This window comes from Rhincodon typus, chromosome 22, assembly GCF_021869965.1.
Source record: "Rhincodon typus isolate 14 chromosome 22, sRhiTyp1.1, whole genome shotgun sequence".
Classification (NCBI taxonomy): domain Eukaryota; kingdom Metazoa; phylum Chordata; class Chondrichthyes; order Orectolobiformes; family Rhincodontidae; genus Rhincodon; species Rhincodon typus.
The window spans coordinates 28018159-28037997 of record NC_063353.1 but is presented as its reverse complement, the minus strand read 5'-3'; the positions used below and the strand labels follow the sequence as shown (position 1 = coordinate 28037997).

Sequence of the window (19839 nt, the reverse complement as noted above, 5' to 3'; positions counted from 1 at the left end):
GAAAAACAGCTGAATTCCCGGAGATCGTGAGTAATACTGGGGATCTGCTATGAATATGTAAAAAAAAATGTGCTAGTTATTGACTGGAAAATGTTGACGAGTAGAAGTACCTTCTAGTGCAACGGTAATTCTATGAATGAGAACATCCTATCCTGTAATCTTTTAGTCACATAACGCCTGAACTCTGAGACATGCAGGTGATAAGACTGGAGCTTATTGTAAACTCCAAATCCCATCTGGTTACCAAGAGTAATAGAGTATGCATGGTACATATATTCTCAAAAATATGCTGCCTTAGCTATCATTTTTTAAAGAAGGACAGAATAATATGAGAAAGATTCAGTCAAGTGCCTGAAGGATCCAGAGAATTACTTGGAAGTTTTAAATCTAGCTTGAATTATTTTTTTTTTATACAGCTGCTTCATATCCATGAAACGTTCCTTGATTTTCATTATAATTGGGAGCTAGTGATCTGGTGCATCTCATTGACATTATATCTCCTGAGATTTGTTATGCTGGGTTCTGAAACAAATAACAAGTACAGCAATACCTCAATCTTACTGACAGAGCAGGTAATAAACTATGATTTTCTGTTGCTTTAAAAATGTGAAAAGTTGAATCTCTTTCTTAGCTCTTTGTTAAATATTTCTACAATCTATACAGAAGAAACATGTTGAGTAATCAAATTTAGCTTTGCGTTTTTTGTGGCATGTTGATTAGCCTGAATAATAGCCCGGTTTGCATGTAAAGAGCAATCGACCTGTATTTAATGAAAGAATTTGAAATTTAATAAGCATTGAGAAACTTTTGTGTTGAGGAGTATTGTGCAAAAGTGCTAATGAAAACAGGCCAGAAGTGAAGAAACGTCGTTTGGTCCTTTGAACCTTGTCCCACTCTACTATCCCACTATGTTTTAGTGTCTTTAATGTTTGTTACACTTTTTTGAAGGTGCCTTTTTTATGACATTCTTCTAGGCACTTTATTGTTTGATTCTGCGTTGAAATAGAAACCAAATTTGATTAACCATTAGTAATCAGATTTTGGAATGTCACAACCAAATGGAATGGTTTTACTAGATTCCATTGTAAACTCTGTTAATCAGTAACAAATACTAATTCAGCATTAATCTACATTTTCTTTGGTGTTACCAGCAGTAAATGTCCAGTAATACCCTGTGCTGGTTTCCCCCAAGCAAATCACTTTGAAATAGGAATGGGAGTAGACTGTAGCTAATCCAAAATTTCTCATGTTCACTTTCCTGTACTTTCTCCATAACCTTTGATTCCTACTGTGTACTAGATATGTACTTTAGTCTTCTGTTTCAAGGATGTACATTGATAACTTCGGAAGAAGTTGGTTTCCTACGTTGTCTAGAATGGCCATTTGCTATCTGTGTATGTCTCCTTTACTAGATTAATTTATACTTGAAGATGGAAAAAAAACCTAACAAGAAAGAAGAACTGAACTTAGTGAACAATGTTTTGAAGCTTGCAACCAAGTTGCTGAAGGTAGACAATCATGAGATTACAAGGCTTCACTGTCTTGTGAAAGCATATTAATTTTAACATTGCGAATTGAATGTCTGCAATTAAATGTGATGTGAAAGCGCTGGTGCTGGACTGGGGTAGACAAAGTCAGAAGTCTCAAGATACCAGGTTATAGTCCAACAGGGTTTATTTGAAATCACAAGCTTTCATTTCTGAAGAAGGGTCTAGGCCCAAAACGTCAGTTTTCCTGCTCCTTTGTTGGGTAATGTGGAGGGCAGCGCAGACTTTATAGGAGGAGAGATAATTGCAAGATAATTCCAGGTAATTAAGAGTGTCAACAGGTTGAATATCAAGTCTTTGCAGGTGATCAAAGGTGTCAAATGGTGTGAGTAAAGTGTCAACAGCTGAATAGTAAGTGAACAGATGACCTATGATCCACTTAATTAAGGCTGAAAAATCAGAAATAAGATGGTGTTAGAGACAAACTTAATGGCTGGAATAACATGATAGGTATAAGAGTCGCATGACAAGGGTCTAACCAAAGTAACAAGTAATCCAAAACTGTACAAACTAATTAAGGTAGAGAGGTAATAACTTGATAACAAGAGTGATAGTGTCAAATCTTCCTCACTGTTCTATTTTGACACCATCACCCTTGATAACTTGTTACTTTGGTTAGACCCTTGTCACGCAACTCTTATAGCTATTATTATATTCAGCCATTTAGTTTGTCTCTAGCACCATCTTATTTCTGATTTTTTTTGTAATTATTTCTCTGCCTTAATTAATCGGATTATGTGTCATTCCTTCATTTACTGTTAAGCTGTTTGACATCTTTGATCACCTGCAAAGACTCGTTAGTCAGCCTGTTGACGCTCCACTCATACCATTTGTACTGTCTTTTGACACTCTTAATTACCTGGAATTATCTTGCAGTGAAATCCATAGCTTGTGATTTCAAATAAACCTGGTGTCGTGTGACTTCTGGCAATTAAATGTGATAAAGATATGATACAACCTGGATCTCCCAACCTAATAACATTGTGGAGCACATTGACCACATGAACTGAAGTGTTCCAGTATAAGGCCCATCATCACCCACTTGGGCAAGCAAAGACGAGTAACCAGCAATATCTACGTCCTAAAAATGAATTGTGTTTAATGAGGTTTGTTTTTTTTTATGATTCCACCTTGCCTATTAGGAGTAAATTTTAAACCAATTTCAAATCAAATTGAACTGAACAGATTTATTTCCAGAAACTTTGTGAGAACACGTGATCTTGAGTTTGCTTCCGTGAATTGCATTTTATCTGGAAATGCCAAGGATTTTCCTCCAAGTCTCCAGGCTAGAAGTCTGTAAAGCCTGTTAGTCCTCTGCAATGATTTACAAGACCTTGCTACCCAAAATAGCACATTCCTCACATTGAAACTCCTACCATGTACTAGAGAAGTCTATAAGTTTAGCAAATTTATGTTAGCACACAAAAAAGGTGAAGATCTCACAATTAATCAGTGACATTCTAAGCCATGGTGTTTGATTTATTATTATCATAGAATCCCGACAGTGCGGGAAGAGGCCATTTGGCTGATCAAGTCTGCAGTGACCCTCCAAACAGCCTCCGACCCTATACTTGTAACCCCACGTTTACAATGGCTAATCCACCTAACCTGCACAACTTTGCGTGAGTTTCTGCCACAGTCCAGCCACTGAGAATGAACCCAGTTCCCTGGCGCTGTAAGGCAGCAGTGCTAACCACAGTGCTGCCCTGAAACTGAGGTTTTAGATTAAGTGTAGGCTTCTTGTGAAAGTGAGATTAGTCAGTCCTGGCTTGCATTTCTAATTTTGTAATTCTGTTTTGAAGTCTGTTTATTTTTTATATAGTACTTTAGATTTATTTTGTGAACTGTAGTTAAATACTGTAACTGAGCATCAAGTAATCTGAGAAGTAGACCAATTAGGAGATTAGATGTTCCTCTGCAATATGGATTAAAATACCTGGATTTTTATCACAGCATTGCAAGTTTTTATTGGTAGTTTCCATCCTAAATATTAAATTTATAAATTGAAAAGTTGGCAGTAAAATGTGACCAAAACAGGGCTACAGTAATAAGGATTTGTAGTCAGGAAGTTTACATAAAGATTATCCATCTATCATGTATATTATAAATATTTATTTTATGCTCTGCCTGTTGAGGTACCATGAATTACTCAGTCAATGCTCAAATATTTTATGAAATTGTTGGTGTGTTTTGTGATATTGAAAAACGTATCGTCTCTTTAGGAATTGGATACGCCTTTTAGATTATATGGATTGACAATGAATCCGCTGCTATACAACATTACCCAGGTTGTGATTCTTTCGGCTGTGTCTGGTGTCATTAGTGACTTGCTGGGTTTTAATCTAAAGGTCAGTTTCCTCAAACCAAGAGAGAGGAGTATTACAACTGTCTTATCTTCTCCAAATAATATAATTCATTGGCATAAGACCTACTTTTAAATGTACAAGTAATACATTACTTTTTCTATACATCTGATATAGTTATAAATATGAGTATTGCATAACATGCATATAAATATATGGGCTCTGACTTTCTGCTGCTGCTGCACCATTGTTAGAAATATGGCACTTCCTCTGTAGAAGTTAGGGGAATTAAAATCTGAAAGAATTCAAAGCCAAACTGAACCACATGGCTGCTGCCACACATTGATCTTCATTGACAGATTAGCTGGGATGTTTATTCTTCCACCTATAAGTCAAGCGGTGGTGCATAATGCTTAAAAAAAAATTTGGTCAGAGTGAGACAAAAGTTGTATTTTTTTGTCATTGCTTTTAAAATACAAAATTTCCAGATAGCTTGTCAAATGAATTTCTGTAATGCCATCAGTCACTTACAAATTTTTCTCAAAATAAACTACACGTATTCCCTTTAGAGTTGGTTTCTGTCCACGTAATGAGACACCAGCTAGCCTGAAATACAACAATAAGTTAATGGGAATTATCAACACTAAAAGACACTTCCTATCTATGCACTGATTTTAAATCCTTCAAGTTAATGCTATATCACCTATTTATAGAGATCAATTTCATCCATAATAGGTTGACAACTGTAAACAATTTTTAATTTGTGTAAAGACCATTAGCTCAATTTCAGTGACTGCCAACTTCAGTCCTTTTGATCTACTAGGCCCCAAGTCATTGAACTAATTCAAACTACGGGTATTGCAATTACTGTATAGCATCTGGTACATTAACATGGTGTAAAACACAACTCTTCTTTTGAATCAATACTGGAATCTAAAGAAGCAATTTATTCGTGACTGATAAAATCCAAATTCACTTTAGCTATTTTGAATTGGTATTAGAATGTTGTTTTTTTTGCTTAGTAAGATTAAAATAGGTAATTCTATCCTGTGAAACAATGAACATTTACAAATGAGTTATAAAATCTATTCAAGAAAAAGAAATTGCATTTGCCAGTTATTATTTGCAGTGTGAATTTTACAGGCTATACTGCAATAATGATGTCAGTTGCAGCAATAGATGCATTTCCATGGTATTAATTTAATTAAATAAAAATTTCAGCCTGCTTCATCGTTCAGTAGCTGATCTGGTTGTGATTTCAACTTCATCTTCCTGTCTGTTCCATATCTTCATGCAATTCATTGATATAGATCCTAAATAGTTGAGGCCCAGCATTGATCCCTTTGGCATTCCACTCATTATAGTTAAAGAAAACTCAACTTATGCCTCCTGTTAACTTGTCAATCCTTTATCTGCACTGTTGTTATTCCCCACAGCAACTTTTTGATATACTCATTATCAAATGCCTTTTGCAGATTTAAGTATGCTGAATTAACAAGTTCCCCCTTGTCAACCTTGTTTGTTGGTTCCTCAAATAATTCTAATACCTTAAATACTTGGCTTTGTGAAAGACAATGTTTGACTGCATGATCTTACTGTAACTTTTCTTAATAATGGATTCTAACTATTTCCTGTGACAGATACAAAAACACTTTTGAAGATGTAAAAGTTAACTCAAAGTTAATTCTGTTCCTCTCCCCCAAAAAGCTGTGACGTTTGTTATTTTTCAATCTGTTAGGGGCCTTTTAGATTCTTTGTAAGACTATAAACAATGCACCTTCTATCTGTGCTGCCACAGATCTGAAGGTGTAGGCCATTTAGTCCTCCAGACATTTCAACCTTCAGGCCTAGTAGATTTTTTTTCAGCATCTTTTCTCTGGTAATTGCTTTAAGTTCCCAAAGATACGAGAAAATAATGTTTTCTATAATGAAAACCGCCACAGAATTTCACCTTGTAGGTGGATTTATTCATTGTTTTGGAGTTGTTACTGACACTTTCTTATACTGCACAATGGATTTCATACTCAAAGAATTGCACAGAGGCATAAATGGGCTATGAGGTATTAATAATTCTTAGAGGTATTGTTAATAATACTAAGGAAACCTGGGATATACAAGAAGATACACCATAAATTTAAAACTTTTTTTCTTTTAAATTTTAGCTCTGGAAGATCAAGTCCTGATATGTTGGATTGTGAATCATATCCCCTTGGACATTTTCTTAATGCAGGCATATGGCTCTACAGCTTATTACGCCACTTCTGACATATCGAAGTGCTTACATCTACACCATTTGTGCAATTTATATTTTATCTGTTATGTGTTTCACTTTTTTGCACTTGTTTTAGTTATCAACCTTTTTGATTTACAAGTATTACTCTGTGGTCAGTTTTTAAGGAACTGTATGTAGCAGGTCAAAGAGAAAAGAACAAAGCCTTTTGATATATTCAATTTACAGCAATAAAGCTTTATGCCTGCCATTGTGGAAGGTGTTTTGATAGAAACAACTTTAACTAGCAAGAAATATATTTATTTAAACAATGGACTGGCAACACAGCTCCTGACTCTGCATCTGCACTTTTTATTGTGACTTTTTTTAGTATGAAAGTGAAACCTAGCTATGAGATCACTATACACCTTTTTTTTGTATTTAGATGGTGTGATTATGTTTAATAATGACTGAAGTGCATTTTTATGAACGTAATAAGACTTATTACAATTTTACATAATTGATCTGTTATCTAAAACACAACTTTGTTCATTGTACGACTTTGAAAACGTTAAAACTTTGTTTTCAGTGCAGCATAGATATGGACAAATTGTACTGGGTAGACAAAATAATTACAGCCATTTAAATGAATATTTTGTCTGATAATCATATCTACTCTGATTATGGTTGGTACTTACAACTGACATCAGTTTCCTACCAACAAGTGGTATAACTGGCATTAATTTTGAAGGAATAAACATACTGTAACTGACTAAGATGCAAATTTATTATTTTCTATTTGAATATTTGTTTCTTTCATGCAGCTTTTAATAGGAACTGGTTATTGACTCACTGCATATTAGCAACACTCATAGTTGATGCAGGTCAATGTTTGTATTGGATCTGAACACAAGTATGCACTATCCTTTCATTCAAAACTGACTGTTGTATACATTTCTTAAAGACAGAGATGCACTGAATCTTTCTACATATTTCATTCTTACAAAATAAACACACTAATTCAGTTTTCCCTCAGAGGCAAAAGTGAGGTCCATGTTATTTGAGTCAAACACCTTTGCTTGGCCCATCCACTTCCTTTTCCAGTAACAGAACTTGAAACTGTTTCTTAACTGGGAAAGCAAGAACCCTCCCACTCCTTAGACAACATGTCCATCCTGGGCCTCCTGCAGTGCCACAACGATGCCACCCGAAGGTGGCAGGAATAGCACCTCATATTTCGCTTGGGAACCCTGCAGCCCAATGGTATCAATGTGGACTTCACAAACTTCAAAATCTCCCCTCCCCCAACTGCATCCCAAAACCAGCCAGCTTGTCTCTGTCTCCCTAACCTGTCCTTCCTCCCACCTCAAGCCCCAGCCCCATCTCCTACCTACTAGCCTCATCCCACCCCCTTGACCTGTCCCCTCCCTAACTCCCCACCTACACTCACCTTTACTGGCTCCACCCCCACCTCTTTGACCTGTCTATCTTCTCTCCACCCATCTTCTATCCGCCTCTCCCTATTTATTTCAGAATCTCCTTCCCCTCCCCCATTTCTGAAGGCAGGTCTAGGCCCGAAACGTCAGCCTTCCTACTCGTCTGATGCTGCTTGGCCTGCTGTGTTCATCCAGCTCTACACCTTGTTATCTAAGAATTTTATTAGCTGACTTTGCTGCTTGACGATTTTTGATGGTCACGTTATTAATTACTAACCTATTTAAATTATCAATTTATTGCTTTAACTTTCCATGTTCACTACTGCTCCAGAATGACAGAACTATGGAGATATACCACCCCCATGAAAAAAGTTTGAATGAGCCTGATGCATTGCAGCAACTCACCTGTTAGCACCTTTCATATATTTAACTTCCGCTATTTAGAAGGATAATTGCAGCAGACAGATTGAAAACACAACATACAAGTTTCCCTCCAGTAGCAGCTCTATGGGTGTACCTACACCACACAAACTGCTGTGACATTTCTAGGATTCATCCACTTTTTAAAGATTATGAAATTTCCCACATCTGCTATCTTCCCAATCAGTGCGTTCTAGATTCTCACCACTCTCTGGGTGGAAAAATGTTCCCTCAAGCGTCCTCTAAACTTACTATTATGCCCTTAAAATTATGCCCCCTCATATTCATCCTTCATTAAGGAGAATAGCTGCTTCCTCTCCACCCTGTCCATTGCCCTCAATCTTCTACTCCTCGGTCCTCTCTGCTCCATAGAAAATGACCTGATACTATACAGCCTCTCTTCATAACTAAAATACTCCATCCCAGACAACATCCTGGTGAAATCTCCTCTGCAAACTCCTCCACTGTTGTCACATCCTTCCTACAGTGAGGCAACCAGAACTGCACACAGTACTTCAGCCAGGGCTTAATCAAAGTTTAGTACAGCCTCACAAGATCTCCCTGCACTTATGCCATGAACAATAAAGGCAAATGTCCCATATGTGTTCTTAATCTGTTCTGCTACCTTCAGGGATCCGTGGACAACCACTCCAAGATTCCTCTGAGCTTCCTTGTGTCCTGCCGTTCAGTGAGTACTCCCTTGTCTTGCTCCTTCTTCCAAAGTGCATTACATTACAATTTTCAGGGTTAAATCCTATTTGCCATTGATCAATTCATTTCATTAACCTATCTATATCTTAATCGCTATTACCCACCTGGACAATTTTTGTGTCATCTACAAATTTACTTATCACCCTCTCCTGTACATTCTCACCTTCAGAAGTATTCTAATCAGCTTCACATAATCAGTAATCAGATAGTGAGCCAAAACACAAGGGTAACCAATGACTTGGCTAAAGGATAACTTCTAAGAAGTTTATAGAAGGTATTCCACAGTAAGGAATTCAAAGCAATGCCTGCCATTGGTTAGGTGATAGAGGTGGGATGGGTGTGGAGTGCTTCAGGTACAAAAAAAACTACAGGAGCAAGGTAAAGAAGTGGGCACAGCAAAGCCACAACGACTGTTTAAGTATTTGATATATGGGGATCAATAGCAGTATGAACAAAAGTGATGTGTAAATGGAACTTCCTTGTGTGGGGCTAAGCTATGACCAGAGCTTTGGATGAGCATAAATCAGTAGTGCAGCAGGGTGGAGAATGCATGTTGGAGGCAGAGAGGTGGTCAGCCGAGCAGTTGAACTTCTTTAGTCTGGATTTGATGACGTCATGGGGAGAGGCACAGGGAAGTTCCTTGGAACAGAGGTGCAATAAACTTTGGGTGTAGAGCATGCCAAGATTATGGATGACTGGCAGTAGCAGGGGACAGAATAAAGGGCAAGAATTATGGCAGGGATTGGTGGCATTAAGTTCAGTATTCTCAATGTTTACCTGAGGATTCTACAGAGCTATTACATTGATCCCTTCTTTCACTAATGCTTTTAGTCTTTGACTTAAGTAATGGAGCTCTGAGGGACCTCATCACAGTATGTTTTGTCAGTACTTGAGATGGGGTGGACTTCATCAGAAGTGACATATGTTGAGTAGGATTCTCATTTTCATACCTACTTTCACGTTAATTCTTTGGCCAGCCACATTTCATTTTTACGCTTGCAGAGATGTGATAAGCTGTAAAACTGTGGTAATCTTGCTATCATTTCTAAGTGTTAGACATGGTATTCAGAGTCTGCACAGCTATAGCCAATCTGTCTATGACAGAAGACATCCTTGCATTGTTCCTTGTAATATTAACCAATTTGCACCTGAGGTGGACTCCCCCATTTTCTTTGTAATTGGGGCGTGGAAAGTCTACCCACATTTTGTAGATTTATTCCAACTCCTTAACAATTATAATTTTCATTGGCTTCTAAGGTTCAATGTGTATGCAACTGAGTAGGGCTTATAGAAAACTGTGACTTACACAATGGACTTTGCACAACTATTTGGCACCATTGTTGCTCATGCTCACCTACAAATTGTGCTTTAACATTATGAATTACGCTTGTGAGCTTGAGCCTTGTAACAGTCACAACTCCAGAAAGCATCAACTCTTCTGAGTGCCACAGGAGTCCATTGATTATCGCTTTACTTGTGAAAGCCCTTGTGTGGGATTGAGTTGTTTCTCAGTAATTTACTATTTTTTTTGATTTGATTAAGCAAGTGAGGATTTAATTTTTTTTTTTAAATTGGGGTTAGTTGTAAACAATTTCTCTAAAGAAGACAGACATATACCCTAGATCAAAAGTAAGGCTTATGGCTTTTATGACTCCAGCCATTGTAAACATAGACTGGCAAATGTGAAAGAGTTAAAAATGCTTTTGCTTAAAGACACAGCCATGTTGAAATTAGTATAATTATGTAGGTTATGTAAATAACAAGTCTCTTGGAGACCAAAAGAAGCCTATAACTGTTCTTTCAAAAGTATTGTGGTGATTTTCCAAAAGACTAAGATGTGTCAGTTGGGACATGACGCTACATACTCCAAAGCGGATGCATAAACTGCCATTGGTGCCGCCTTATCTTGGTAAGCTAAGAGGGACAAGCTGTCAGAAAAGGGATGATCTTACAATGTAATTGGCATGTCCCAGAATGACAGGAGACAGCAGGATGTGATGACAGTAAGAATACCACACAACTTGTACATAAACCAATCAGGAATTGGTCTGACATTACCTAGTCAATCAAAGATTTACCATGAACTATTCATGCACGGCTCATGCATTAATAAGCCAATTGAGTGTTATTGAAAACATACACATTGTCAAAGACTTTTTTCTTACACTTACAAGAACACAAATAACATTTGGACTGTGTGAGATAAATATTTTCTCAACTTCCTAGGTTAGGGTAAGGGCTAGGTGTAATACTCAGAAGTGCATGGTAAAATAGGGCTGAGTCAGCACAACTTGTAATGCTGACAAATCTGTTAGAACTGTTTGAGGAGGTAACGAGCAAATTAGACAAAGGAGAGCCAATGGACATGATCTACTTGGATTTCCAGATGGCCTTTGACAAGGTGCTGCACATGAGGTTGTTAAATAAAATGAGCTATGGTGCTAGGGCCAAGATACTGGCAATGGATAGAGGATTGGCTGACTGGCAGAAGGCAGAGCGTGGGGATAAAGGTGTCTTTTTTAGAATGGCAGCTGGTGACTAGTGAAATTCCAGAGAGGTCAGTGTTAGGATCGTAACTGTTCATGTTATACATTAACAATCTGGATGAAGGAACTGGGGGCATTATTGCTAAGTTTGCAGGTAATACAAAGATAGGTTGAAAGACAGGTAGTGTTGAGGAAGCAGGGAGGCTGCAGAAGAACTTGGACAGGCTAGGACACTGGGCAGAGAAGTGGCAGATGGAATACAAGTGGGAAAGTATGAGATTATACAGTATGGTAGGAAGAATAGACTATTTTCTAAATGGGGAAGGTCTTCAGAAATCTGAAGCACAAAGGAATTTAGGAGTCCTAGTTCAGGATTAACATGCAGGTTCAGTTAGGAAGACAAATGCAATGTTAGCATTCATTTTGAGAGGACTAGAATACAAGAGAGAGATGTACTGCTGAGACTGTATAAGGCTCTGGTCAGACTGTATTTGGAATATTGTGACTAGTTTTAGGCCCCGTATCTATGGAAGGATGTACTGATGTTGGGGGTGGGGGGGTTTCAAGAATGACCCCAAGGACGAAGGTCTTGTTGTTGTATGAGAAGGATTTGGTTGGGGGTGGGTTGTTTATTGAAACTAACAGAATACTGAGATGCTTGGCCACAGCTGTGGAGGCCAAGTCACTGAGTGTATTTAAGACAGAAATAAATAGGTTCTTGATTAGTAAGACTCTGGCGGAAGCATGGTGAGGGCTGGAAAGCCCAGAGCGGGACTTTTTACATTGAATGCATGCGACAATAAATAATTCAATTCAAGAAGGCAGGTGGATGGAGTTGAAAAACACATCAGCCATGATCAAATGGCAGTGCAGATTTGATGGGCCGAATGGCTTAATTCTACTTATATTTTATAGTCTTACCATATAAATACCATGGCTACAAGAGCAAGTCAGAAGCTAGGAATCCTGCAGCGAGTAACTCACCTCCCAACTTCCCGAAGCCTCTCCACCATCGTCAAGGCAGCGGCAGGAGTGAGTGCAACTGCAACAATACTCAAGAATCTTGTCACCATGCAGGGTCAAAACAAGCATACTTGAATGGCACTGCATTCATATCCTTCACTATCAACACAGAGTAGCAGCAGTGCATACATTTTACAAGATGCACTACAGAAATTCACCAAGGCTCCTTAGACAGCACCTTCCAAAGCCATAACCACTACCATCAGGAAAGGCATGAAATGATGAAAACATCACCACCTGCAAGTTCCTCTCCAAGCCATTCACTATCCTGATGAGAAAATATTTCACTGTCCGTACAGTGCCACTGGGTCAAAATCCTAGAACTCCCTAAAAGCACTGTGGGTATGCCTACACCAAATGGACTCCAATAGTTCAAGACAACAGATCACCATGACTTCCTCACAGGAAGTTAGGTTAGGTTAGGTATAGGGCAATAAAAAGAAATGAGAGGAGAGTACTGATTAGTTGTCAAATGAACTTTGATTTGTAAACATATTGAATCAAAGACATGTTAGAGTTTTCCTGGCACAGAAAGAAACCCTTTGGCCCACTTTGTCTGCACCAGTCACCAAACATCTGTCTATTCTAATCCCATTTTCTAGCACTTGGCCCGTAGCCTTGAATACTATGGCATTTTTGGGTGCTCATCAAAATAGTTCTTAAATGTTTTGTGGGATCCCTCCTCTACCACCTTTTAGCAGATTCCCACAACACTCTGGGTGAAAAGATTTTTCCTTAAATCCCCTCTTAACCTTCCTGCACCTTACCTTAAAACCTGGTTATTGACTCCTCTCCCAAGGGGAACGATTTATCCCAATCTACCCTGTCTATGACCCTCAGAACTTTGTCCATATCAATGAGATCACACCTCAGCCTTCTCTATTCTAAAGAAAACAACTCTAGCCTTTTGAGTGTCTCTTCATAGTTGAATTGGTTTAGCCCAGGCAAGATTCTACTGAATCACTTCTGCACTGTCTTGTGCAATCACATCCGTCTTACAGATTGGTGATCAGAACAGCACACAGTACTCTGACTATGCACTAACCAAAATTTTATACAGCTCTATCATAACGTCCCTGCTCTTGCATTAAAAAATGCAAGTATCCCATATGCTGCCTTAACCACATTATCTACCTATCCTACTGCCTTCAAGGATCTATGAACATGCACACAAAGATCCCTCTGATCCTCTGTACTTCCTGCAGTCCTACCATTCAACTAATCCACCAGCTAATGATGATTGAGTGTCATTAAGTTAGTTTTCCCTGTAAATTGGTGTTTTCGTGAATTGTGTTGAGTGCAAGACAGAACGCTTTGATGAAATACATCTTTTACAGCAATATTCTAGTTCTAAGAAGGAGGCATACATTAGGCATAGACAACTGAGATCAAGTGAATCTCTTGATGAGTATAAGGGGTGTAGGGTCATTTCTAAAAGGGAGCTCAAAAAGGGGATATGAGATTGCCTTGGCAGATAACGTTAAGGATAATCCAAAGAGATTCTACAAGTACATTAACAGCAAAACAGCAACTAGGGAAAGAATAAAGCCGCTTAAAGATCGATGAGGTCAGCTATGTGTGGAACTACAGGAGATGGGAGGGATATTGAATGAATATTTCTCCACAGTAAAAACTGATGACAAAGACATGGAGACTAGGGAACTCAGGGAAATAAATACGGATGTCTGGAAAACAGTTCACATTACAGAAGAGAAGGTACTGGAGGTCTTGAGAAGACAAAAGGTGGATAAATCTGTGGGACCTGATCAAGTGTGTCCCAGGACATTGTGGGAAGTTAGACAAGAAATTGTGGGGCCCTTAGCAGAGAAATATAGCTATCTATAACCATGGGTGAGGCACAGGAGGACTGAAGGGTGGCCAATGTTGTGCCTTTATTTAAGACAGACTGTAAGGAGAAGCTTGGGAACTGTAGGCTGGTTAGTTTGACATCAATGGTGGGTAAGTTGTTGGAGGAGATTCTGAGAGATTGGATTAGGGATAGTCAGCATAGCTTTGTGCATGGGAAATCATGTCTCATAAACTTGATTGAGTGGAGGCCTGTGACCAGTGGTGTTCCACAGGTTTTGCTGCTGCACCCACTGTCATTTTTCAATTATATAAATGATTTCGATGAGAATTTAGGAGGCATGCTTAGTAAGTTTGCAGATGATACCAAAATCGGAGGTATAGTCAACAGTGAAGAAGGCTATCTTGATCAATTGGGCTAATGAGCTGAGGAGTGGCAGTTGGAGTTTAATTTGGATAAACATGAGGCATTGCATTTTGGTAAAACAAACAAGGGCAGAACTTACTGAAAACAAAAAAATGCTGAAAATCACAACAGGTCAGGCAGCATCCGTGGAGAGAAAGCAAACCAACGTTTCGAGTCTAGATGACTTCATCAGAGCTGACATGAAGTGTGGAGGGTGCAGCATTTATGCAATAGTGGGGGTAGAGTGGGGTTTGGAGTTCAGGGAGAGAAAGGATGTTGATAGTGCAGATTAACTGACAGAAAGTGAGAATGGCAATACAATGGTGTGTTTAACTGCCAGACTGGAAAGAACAGACAGTCCCACTGGAGTGGAGGGAGGGGACAGAGGACATGGTGACAGAGAATGTAACAAATAAAGCTAAAAGAAAGGCAAGGAATGGGAGTGGGTTCACAATCTGAAGGTGTTGAACACAATATTGAGCCCAGAAGCCTGTAAAGTGCCTAGTCTGAAGATGAGATGTTGCTCTTTCAGTTTGCCACTGTGATTTGCTGGAGCTTTGCAGCATGCCAAGGGCAGAAAAATGAGCAAACAAGCAGGATGTTGTGCTAAAATAACTGGCTACAGGAAGGTTGGGGTCATGCTTGTGCACAGACTGGAAGTGTCCTGCGAAGTGGTCACCCAGTCTGCGTTTAGTTTCTCCAATGTAAGTTAATTAAGTAAATTAATTGGGTGCAGCAAACACAATACACAAGATTGGAAGAGGTCCAGTGAAATGCTGGAAAGACTGTTTAGGCCCTTTGCATGGTGAGCAGGGAGGAGGTGAAGGGGCAGGTGTAGCACATGCCGTGGGAAGGTGGGTTGGTGTTGGTGATCAGGGAATGGATTAGGGCTGTCCCGGAGGGAATAGTCCCTGCAAAATGCAGACAGGGGAGTGAGGGGAAAATGTATTTGGTGGTGACACTCTGCTGGAGTTGTCTGAAATGGTGGAGAATGAACCTTTGAATGCGGAAGCTGGTGGGATGGAAAGTGAGGACAAGGGGGCCCCCAATCATGCTGTTGTGAGTAATGGGAAGAGGCAAGGGTGGAAGCACAGGTGATGGGTCAGATATTCGTGAGGGGCCTATCAAGTGCAGTGGGCGGGAAGCCACAGTTATGGAAGAAGGAAGCCACGTCAGCAGTGCTGTTTTGGAAGGTGGTTATCATCCGAACAGACACAATGTAGGTGAAGGAACTGGGAGAATGGGATCAACTCCTTGCAGGAGGTGGGGTGTGAAGAGCTGTAATGGAGGTAGTTATGGGAGTCAGCGGCTTTGTAGCGGATGGCAGTGGACAGTTTATTCCCCGAAATGGAGATGGAGAGGTCAAGGAAATGTCGGAAATGGATGATGTGAAAGTTATAGATGGATGGAAATTGGGTGGAAAAAGTGAACAAATTTTTCAAGGTCCAGGCAGGAGCATGAAGCAGCAACAAAACATTAGTCGATGTACTGAAAAACGGTTGTGGGAGGGGGCCAGTGTAGGACTGGAACAACGATTGTCCCACATACCCCATAAAGAGGGAGGCTTAACTGGAACCCATGTTGGTGCCCATAGCCACTGCTTTGACTTGGCAGAGGTGAGATGAATTAAAGGAAAAATTGTTCAGTGAGAGAACAAGTTCAGCCAAGCAGAGGAGAGAGGTGGTGGATGAGGAGTATTCAGGCCTCTGGTTGAGGAAGAAGCTGACAGCTCTCAGACCGTCCTGGTGGGGAATGGATGTATAGAGGGATTGGACATCCATGGTGAACAGGAGGCAATTAGGGCCAGGGAACTGAAACTTGTTAATATGGCAGAAGGGATCAGAGGAGTTGCAGATGTAGGTGGGCAGAGTCTGGATAAGTGGAGAGAGGATGGAGTCAAGGTTGGAGGAAATGAGCTCAATGGGGCAGGAACAGGTTGGTATGTTGGGCCTACCAGGCAGTCTGGTTTGTGGATTTTGGGAAGGAAGTAGAAGCGGATTGTCCAGGGTTGGGCGACTATAAGGTTGGAGGCAGGAGGAGGGGGTGGCAGGGGTCAAGATCTCCAGAGATAATGAGGGTGGCAGCAGTTGTACAGTTAATGGCAGGGCCCTGGGTAGTGTTGTCGAAAAGAGAGACCTAGGAGTTCAGGTACATAGTTCTTTGAAAGTTGAGTCACAAGTAGACAGGGTGGTTAATAAGGCACTTCGCACGCTTGCCTTCATTGTTCAGACCGATGAGTATACGAGGTGGGATGTCATGTTGAGGTTGTACGTCATGTTGAGGTTGTACATCACGTTGATGAGGCTACCTTTTGAATACGGTGTACACTTCTGGTTGCCCTGGGGTAGGAAGGATATAATTAAACTGGAGAGGGTTCAGAAAAGATTTACCAGGATGTCGCCATGACTGGAGGGTTTGTGTTACAAGGATAGGCTGGGAATTTTTTTCACTGGAACGTAGAAGGTTGAGGGGTGATCTTATAGAGGTTTATAAAATCACAAGGTTCATATACCAGGTGAAAGCAAGGATCTTTTCCATATGGTGGCAGAGTTCAAAACTAGGGTCATTTTTTAAGGTGAGAGGAGAAAGATCTATAAGGTTGCTGAGGGGAAATGTTTTCACATATGTCGTTCATATGTGGAATGAGCTACTATAGGAAGTGGTGGATGCAGGTACAGTTACAACATTTAAAAGATATTTGGACAGGTACATGAATCAGAAAGGTTTGGAGGGTTATGGGCCAAACGCAGGCAAGTGGGACTAGTTTAGTTTGGGAACATGGTTGGACCAAAGTGTCTGTTTCAATGCTGTATGACTATAACTCTATGATTCTAAACTCCCAAATAACTGTTTGTTAGCCAACTAGACTTTAGAATATCATGCAGAGTGAGTAACAAGAGTTAATAAATTATGATTCTTAATTGATTCAATGCACAACCAAGGAAGATTGAAGGACAGAAAGCAAATTTCGATCAACGAGTGTCGTCATCCCAATGAGCATTCGTTGAAAACAACTGCTTTTACTGTCTTTATCCATACTTTTTATAATCAACTTAATCAATTCTATAAAACTTTTGAAAACATATATTTGTATCTGAAATGGTCTTGTAACTAATTCACAATGGTGAAAGCTTAGACTGGCTCTTGCAATTCAACCTATTTTTGAAATTGATTTAGATCTTACAATTAAAGTGAACCCCAAAAGCCTACAATTGTGCAGAGAAAATGCAATACTAATACTAGCAAGCCAAGAATATTGCTATTTAGTATTATGAAAGTCATATTTCACTTGTTACTGAAATCAAGCCAATATATGATACTGTATTACCTGCAGATAACTGATTAACTCTGCTATCAAAAGTTGAAAGATTCCAGTCACTCCATCTTCAATGGTCAGGGATACATAAACGTTACGAATCTCCATCACTTCCTCATCTTGCTGTCAAGTGAACAGGGGAGGATCATATTTGGGCCCCATCCTTTCTCTGGTGTTGTGCTCTCTTCTGTAATGGGGGATAAAATGTCAGTAGTTTGAGATAAAACAATTCCAATATTTTCAATTTTTTGCTTCAGTTCTTTCATTTTATTAAGTTTACTCTGATTGCCACAATCATAAGACTTGAGTGAGTGCCTAATAAATTCCTGCTGTCTCTCCACAAATTCTACACTCTATAGTTGTTGCATGAGATAATGGCTTTGAATAGAGAGTGATGTCTACAGACAGTGTGTGACATCAATAGCATGGGTGGAGCCAAAGAGGTCTACTGTATCTTTTGGAGGAAGCAGATGTATCTGTATTGCTAAGTTTCTAGTAATTGTGTGCTATAGTTGTACTTATTGCAATCATGCAATAAACTTTCTTGACTCAAGAATAGTGCCTCTTGTGTAGATATTCTTTGGTGTACATTCTACCACTAATCACTAGATAGACCTAGGAGAAAGGAGGATTGGTGGAAAATCGAGCTTCCTCTAACGACCTTATATGGTATCTTGTACTAGTAAAGAAAAAAAACCTCAAATTAACAGTGGTTATCATTTGGGAAAATATCACATTGTTACAGCAGTATGGATCTGATACCCATCATAAGGTAAGGAAATTCAGAAAGAACACATTTCAAGCAAATGTGTTCATCATTTTAAGCACGTTACCACGATAGTTGGTCAACAGCTGAAGTGTGATGTCTGTCAGAGAGAGCAGTGATTGAGGTAAAAGCAAAAAGCAAGTTCAGCACACCAATGCCAATGAAAAACTGGTAAGAAGTACAGGGCAAAAGTGGAAAAGACAGAAAATACCAAATAGAAAATAGAAATGTCAACAATGAGAAAATACAGAGGCCTTAGTGAAGAGGGCTCTGCAAGGAACACCTGAAGGCTCCAGGACTTGAAGTTACAGATCTTTAAGGGAAAAGCAAATAACTTTAGGAAACAGTGCAAGCACCAGAAGGGGTGAGAGGGGACCGTAAAAGAATTCTCACTTCTTACAAGGAGCATCTCTGCCATTGAACAATGATAGGGTGAAAAGTAAGTTCAGACTGGGACTACAGTATCGGGATGGTTTCAGAATTTATTCTTAAAAACTCACTTTCAGCTTAAACAGTAATGAAACAGTGTGGTGAAAGAATAAAAGTCAGGAAAAAAAACACTAAAGAGTTAAAAGGACTGGAACTCAGTAATTATGCCACAGTTTGGGAAGGATGGGTTACAAGCTCCACAGCCAGAGAACATTATTTAAGAATTTGTATAGAAGAACATTCCACATGTTTTAGAGTCATAGTGTTGTACAGTAAGGAAGGAGGTCTTTTGGTCCACCGTGACACATCAGTCAGTAAGCATCCATCTATCCTAATCCCATTTCCCAGCACTTAGACTGTGGCTTTTTATGCTCTGGCATTTCAAGCACTTATAAATGTCTTGAGGGTTCTGCCTCTAAAACTCTTTTAGGCAGAGAGTTCCAGAGACCCTATAACCTTCTGGGTGAAAGATTTCTTAACCATTGTGTGCCTTACCTTAGAATTGTGCTGTCTGGGCTTTGCTTCTCTACTAAGGTGAAAGGTTTCACCCATCAACCCCGACTATGTCTCTCAGTACTTTGTACATCTCAATCAGATCACCCCACAGCCATCTTTGCTCTAAGGAATCCAACCCAAGCCTATCTAGTCTCTCTTTAAAGCTGAATTGCTCCAGGCTAGACAATATCATGGTGAATCTGTTCTGCTCCCTCTCAAATGCAACCACATCCTTCCTATATGGCAACCAGAAATGCGCACAGTATTCCAAATGTGGCCCAACTAACAGTATGTAAAGTTCCATCGTAACCACCTTGTTCCTTTATTTAACGCTTTGAGTAAGCAAGTCAAGTATCTCATATGCCTTCTTAACCAACTTATCTACCTGTCCTACTGCCTTCAAGGACCTATGGAAAGGCACATGAAGGTCCCTCTGATCCTCTGTACTTACTACCTTTCAATGTGAATTCCCTTGCCTCATTAGTT

The 19839-nt window shown here is 39.5% G+C and overlaps 2 protein-coding genes across 4 annotated transcripts in view; both read left to right on the top strand.

Moving 5' to 3' along the window:
• Positions 1 to 6832, top strand: part of LOC109924964 (protein PHTF2) — a 78690-nt gene extending 71858 nt beyond the window's left edge. For all 3 annotated transcript variants that reach the window (XM_048610364.1, XM_048610363.1, XM_048610365.1), the window contains 4 exons: positions 417 to 572; positions 1413 to 1508; positions 3770 to 3895; positions 6013 to 6832. In XM_048610364.1, the coding sequence (XP_048466321.1) occupies positions 417 to 572; positions 1413 to 1508; positions 3770 to 3895; positions 6013 to 6033 (399 nt within the window). In that variant the 3' untranslated portion in view covers positions 6034 to 6832. The remainder of the gene's footprint in view (positions 1 to 416; positions 573 to 1412; positions 1509 to 3769; positions 3896 to 6012) is intronic.
• Positions 1 to 19839, top strand: part of LOC109913613 (guanine nucleotide-binding protein G(i) subunit alpha-1) — a 1176207-nt gene that overhangs the window by 267613 nt on the left and 888755 nt on the right. The gene's annotated exons all lie outside the window — the stretch shown is intronic.